Raw genomic sequence first — 6,328 nt, 5'->3', positions numbered from 1 at the left:
TCACATAGTGAACGGGACTTGAGCAATGTACTCCATGGCCTTGGTACATGCCTCACCAATGAAACATAAATCAGCTTGAAGTTTTCTTTCGTGCCTTTGGTACGCCGCAGCCTTGAACATATCTCTCATGTCGTTACTTTGCACGTAAGTCTTCAAGTTAGAAGCTATGTGGCGGACACAAAACCTGTGATAGGCTCGCGGCTGGGTGAATCCTACATTAGGATCATTCATTGCTGCAATGATCCCAGGATGTCGATCAGATATAACACAGAGGCCATCCCTTTGCGTGACACGATCCCGAATACAACCCAGGAACCAAGACCAATTGGGTGTGTTTTCCCCTTCAACCACCGCAAATGCTAGAGGAAATACTTGGAAGCTTGCATCAACACTTGTAGCAACCAACAGTGTTCCTTTATACTTCCCGTACAAGTGCGTCCCATCGATACAGATAACAGGCATACAATGTTTAAAGCCGTCGATGCAAGGACCGAAGGCCCAAAACACTCGTTCAAACACTTCCATGTTGCTGTAGTATACACCGTCCACCAAAGATTTGTGTTTCCATACGACACATGTACCCAGGTTTGACCGTAGGAGTGCTTGTATAAAGTGCGGAAGTCTGCCGTAAGAACTCTCCCAATCCCCAAATATTTCAACTATAGCTTTCTCCTTGGCATACCACGCTCGTCGATACGGGACATCAAAATGAAATTTCTTGGAGATGAGTTCCTGTATGAATTCAACTTTCAAGGACAGATCTTTCCGCACAAAGGACTTCACATACTCTCCTATTATGGACGAATCCAAGTGTGGGTGATCAGTAGATAGTACTTCAGTGACACATGTCTCCCGGTGCGGGCCTTTGTACGTGACTATGGTAAAACCACGCGAGTGCTCACTGGATTTGGTACCTCGTAGCATCCAACCACATTTCTGCTTGCATCGCAGATGTAGGACACCATCATTCGAGGTCACTGTGGTGTAGAATTGATTCCTCTGTATAGAATACATCTTCACCATTTCTTGAAGCATTTTCTTGCTTTCAAAATACATTCCCTTCTGAAATTCTCCCCCGGGAACAAATGATGTGTGGCTACCCGATTCGACCCAATAATGATCAACTTCATAGTTCTCGGGTACCTCACTGAACCAAGGTATGGGAGTTCTAACCAAGGGCTCGCCAACTTCCATATGTGCAGGTTCATCATCCTCCTCTCCGTTCTCGTCCTCATCATCCATTTTCGCATACACATCATACACCGACAATTCATTATTCACAATATCATTAAAATGATTTGGCTCTTCTCGAGACGGTGATGCTTGAACATCACCTTGCATATGCGAATAACTATGAAATTGCATCAGTGAAGGTGCCACAATATTCGATGACGACGGACCGGGTTGGCCGAACATTGTCACACATCCCCCCGCATGTACTGGTGAAGCTATATGAGAACTTAACGGCATGTGAACTTGATCGTCCTGCAGCATTCAAATGAAAGATCCCATCCCATATTCAGCCGATGGAATGTGGTTTGAGGGCACTTGGAGGGATGCGGTGTTGTAATCAGAGACATATGTAGCTTGCTGTTCTGCCCGAGTACTTTGTTGGGTACATATAGGAACAGTTTCTACATATATCTCATTGGGAACACCCTTCATTGCAACAATGCTCCTCAAAGCTTTCAAATGTCTGTTCGTAGAGACAGGTAACACTTGAACCCCATGACCAGTATCAAACCTCATTTTAATGTTCAGTTCAACATTCATTGGGTTTGAACCAATGCTACTATGAACCTCGTTCATCAAATCATTAATTGTCATGTTCGGTTCAAGTGGTACTGGTTCCATATTTCCTCCACTATACTCAACATTTGATCCATCACACAAAATTTCACCTCCCCACCGGCATAACAACACTACATTTTGTCTGGTCATATTCTACATAACCAAAACACATATTAGGATAATTGAAATCTAGAGCGAGGTAAAAAATGTTGCCCACAAACTAAGCATTAACTCCATTTATAAACTCTTAGTTTAGGTTGCAATGCAAAACGATTACTAACAAACTAATATTTTAAGCAATAAACTAATATGAAATCATAGATAAATTATCAATAATGAAATAACCGTCTTCTCACCAATAATCTATAATCATCAACAATTATATTTCACATATTACCATCAATAATTTCAACTATTTCACATATATGTTCCACATAACCATAACAATTTCATGAACAATTTCATCAACAATGTACCACATTACCATAAAAAATTATCAACAATTTACAACATTTTCATTAATTATTAGTAACAATTTCATACAATTTGAACAATTAAGAGGGGCAACAATTATCAACATTATACTAGTTTGAACAAAGCAGCAATTTGAACAATTTGATACAATTTGAACAATTCAGCAATTATCAACATTACACTAGTTTGAATTTAGGGTTTACCACGAAATTGAGTGGAGAGGGGTAGCAGCAACAACCACTGGCGGCAACAGCAGTGGTGGCGGCAGCAGTGGTGGCAACCCGGTGGTTGACTGTGGTGGCGGCAGCGAGATGAGTGAGAGTGAGAGTTTGAGGGATGAGAAGTGAACTGCAGCCTGCGAAACACGAACATAACAACCATAGAAATGCTGACTGAGGCACCGTTTCATTTAAATATAAAAAACACTATAAACGCTGTCTCAGGCAGCGTTTTTAGTAAAGATTAAAACGCTGCCTCAGACAACGTTTAAGGTATTTTTTTCACTTTATTAAAAACTCAAAATTTAAGAAAATTTAAAAAAAAAAGTCAACAACTAGAAACGCTGTCTCAGACAGCGTTTTTAAGTTGAATTTTTTTTTTTAAAAAAAGAAACCATGCATAAAATGCTTTCCGAGATAGCGTTTTAGCCTAGAAGCTTAGTTTCGTAAATACTTTTGCCACGCAACCATTTTGGTTAATATTTAGCAAAAATGGCTTAGTTTGGGAAAACGTCCCATGAACCTCCTACATTAATTTCATCCATCCTCCACATCAACATCCCACTAAGAGAGCAACTACAATTGTTTATACATTACAAGATCCACCCCAATTGGTATATTATTTCTCGAAGTATATACTACCATAAAAATACCCTCCTTGCTATATTACGAAGCCTTATCCAAGATACCTTCATTTAGTTATATTCTCTTATATTTTACATATATTAATTATACAATGTAATTGTAATTATTGACTTTATGCCCGTATTATAGTGGATTGGTGGATTCATTGCCACTTGCGGTTTTTACCCATCTTTATTGGGATTTTCCGCGTCACCATATCGTGTCTCCTCCCTCTTCATTTATTTTTTCGTCATTTACTTTCCGCATTCCATAATCCTGTTTTAATTTAGTTGATCCGTAGCCCGTATTCCCACATCAAATCCTAGGTACGAAATTTAGCATAAACAATTTGGCGCGCGTCTGTGGGGATGCAGCTAGATTAAAATCTCAACCCTACAAAAGTTTTTCTCCAAGAACATTCAAACACATTCCGATCATCAAGATATAATCAATCCCGTAAAGTGACTTTAACCGCATAAGAACTGTTCTTGGTCCCGCCGACGAGATGGTGACGTCAACGACGGGATGACGATGCCATGTGACAACTATCAGCGTGGAGGGGGTGATCGTCAATGACGAGATAGCGATCAACGTCAAAGTGGCGACCGACACCAACCCAACTCAAAATACTGCGACAAGGGTGATTGTCCTAGACGGTCTTAAGAGTTTTGCTAATGTTCCTCCATGTGGTTTAATTTAACTATCTATTTTGTGTTTCCTTTAAGCTATGACAGACTATATCGTCATCAACAAAGTAAACATCACACTAAAAGGGAAGGACATCATGGAAAACGCCGCTTTAAGTCACGGATCTCGCGATGTCACAAAAATTCAGGGTATTAAAGTAGTCAAGTGACGCCAACCATTAATGTTAACGCCAATAAGGTCATTGTGATCATCAGTCAGCAACTTTACGTCGTCAATAGCAACTTGAAGTCGTCTGTCACCAGTTAGTGTCGACGACGACAACCAGTTTCAACGACGACAGCCAATGTTGACGACGTCAATTAGTGTCGACGATACCAGTCGTTAGCAACCTAGTGTCATCAGTTAATGACGACATGAAGACAAATGTAGCTTTAATGATGATGCAAGTAAGATTTTACCTAATGCAAAATACAGATATTTTACTTGAGACTACTCTATTCTACAAATATTTTCATTAACTTTTACCTATAATACCAATTATATATCATGACATTAGCTTAAGTAATGCCTATATATATATATATATATATATATATCTTGTGATGACTAACCTATGTACCAAACGTATTTTTAGATAAAGTAAGATCACATGTGGAGATTCATAATGTTAATTGATCGTGACATTAAAATATTGGCATCAACAACAGCAACAAGTTGACGGTAACATTATATTTTGTGGCTAACTTCATTTCATATTATTTGCATTTTTCATGAAATTGCCACAAGGGGGCAAGATAGTATACTTTGAATATAAATTTAATGCTTTAATTATTTTTATTATTCTTTTATTATTGAAAATTCTCAATGCTCTAATATTTAATGCTTTGCTTATTATGATTATGTCAACACTTTTTGATTTTTAATGGTTTTAGTTCCTAACGCTTTGATCATTATACTTTGATCAATTGTTATAATACTTTGTTTATTATTCATTAATTCTTTATGCGTTTACGAATATTTAATGCTATTTGGTATGATTCCATGATTAATTAACAACAAGTTGGCATATGAGAATGCTCTTGTAGATAATCTATCAATCTAGAAAATGACACCGGGGGCTAGACTTGACTTACATCATCTCGAGTGACCCAACGTTGAGGGCTCGATTTAAATTGACATCTTATCAAGGTAACTTTCTATTATTTAAAATATATGTTGCCTTCCATTAATCTTGTCACAAACTGTGGTATTCACCGACACTATTGAGTTACACCACATTATCACTTTTGGTTTCTAAATTTACATTGTCATGATCATGCTCTTTAATCGGTTGCCTAGCTTAAAGTATTTATTTTTTCAATTGATCATCTTCAATAACGTATCATTACTTTGATTTTCTAATTAGAATTATCATTAACATGATTCTATCGCCTTAAAGTTTAATTTACTTGTTATCTCTATCATCTTTGTTGACGTAGCAATACACATTGTTATTAATTTATGTTTTCGTTACTTGGCCTATTTATTATTCTTAATTGGTTATTAGTAACTCTTGTGATGAAACATTTGGTTACACAACTTTGATTTATGAATCAATGTCATATGCAATATTTAAATCTTTTTATGCGTCGCTTACACTTAACATTTTCAATTTATTAATGACTTGATGCAAAAATCTGACATTAGTGTTTAGAGTGATGATGAGCAGGTAATTCAACGCTAGAAGTTAAGCGTAATGATTTCAATATTATGTATGATAACATCATATACCTCGACGCCATGAAAATGATGGTGTAATCAAGGATCATGACGACATGTGTGGAGACGACTCCTCAATGTCACGGTGATGACGACCAAGGGTCACGCTAGCAAATTGTAGCGACATTGACAAGGGATCGATACATCAAATGATCATGATCAAGGGTCATGACGACACAAAAGTAAACTCTAACTCATTCAAATATATTTGATTTGGTCATCATGTTCTTTATCATTCTTGTTATGTCACACTATTAATGATATATGTTATTCTCAGAAATAGCGATTATTTTAACAACATACTTCATATGCTTACGATAAGCACTAACCAAGGTGTCGAAAGAATAGCCATTGTTTTATCCTCTATCTTGCAGAATGCAATGAACGACGATGTCAAAGGGAAAAAGGTCATGACTAAAGATCCGAACAACAGTTAGTCATAAAACACAAAGGCGTCGGTTACACTGACATCCCCAAAAGGGATGAGGAAAATTGCTGCTCAATAAAACATTGTAACAAAACGAAGCCTATGCATAATAGACCTTAGCGTCAGACGCAAAACACCCGAAACCTGAACTAGCAGTTTAATCCTCTGTGTTCAGCGTCGGATGCCAGGACGCAAGGGGTATTGGCGCACAACGATGGCCATATAACAATAGTATAACTTTTTTCAAAGTTATTCTTCAAAAGTACATTGAAAGGATTGATTGTAACGATTGATCACACTGACAAACGAAACACCGCAAAGAGTACAAGTCCTAAAGTAAATATAGTGTCTTAAACCTACAAAGTGTCATAAGCATATAGAGTATTGT

At 37.4% G+C, this 6,328-nt stretch overlaps 1 protein-coding gene across 1 annotated transcript; it reads right to left on the bottom strand.

Annotated features, from left to right (window-relative positions):
• LOC110735907 lies at positions 1–1,416 on the bottom strand. Its single transcript, XM_021916084.1, has one exon. It carries the CDS (start codon positions 1,414–1,416, stop codon positions 1–3), a length of 1,416 nt encoding a protein of 471 aa, XP_021771776.1.
• Positions 1,417–6,328: the final 4,912 nt, after the last annotated feature.

The sequence above is a fragment of the Chenopodium quinoa genome, unplaced genomic scaffold (assembly GCF_001683475.1).
Source record: "Chenopodium quinoa cultivar QQ74 unplaced genomic scaffold, ASM168347v1, whole genome shotgun sequence".
Lineage (NCBI taxonomy): Eukaryota > Viridiplantae > Streptophyta > Magnoliopsida > Caryophyllales > Amaranthaceae > Chenopodium > Chenopodium quinoa.
This window is presented reverse-complemented; position numbering and strand designations above follow the sequence as displayed.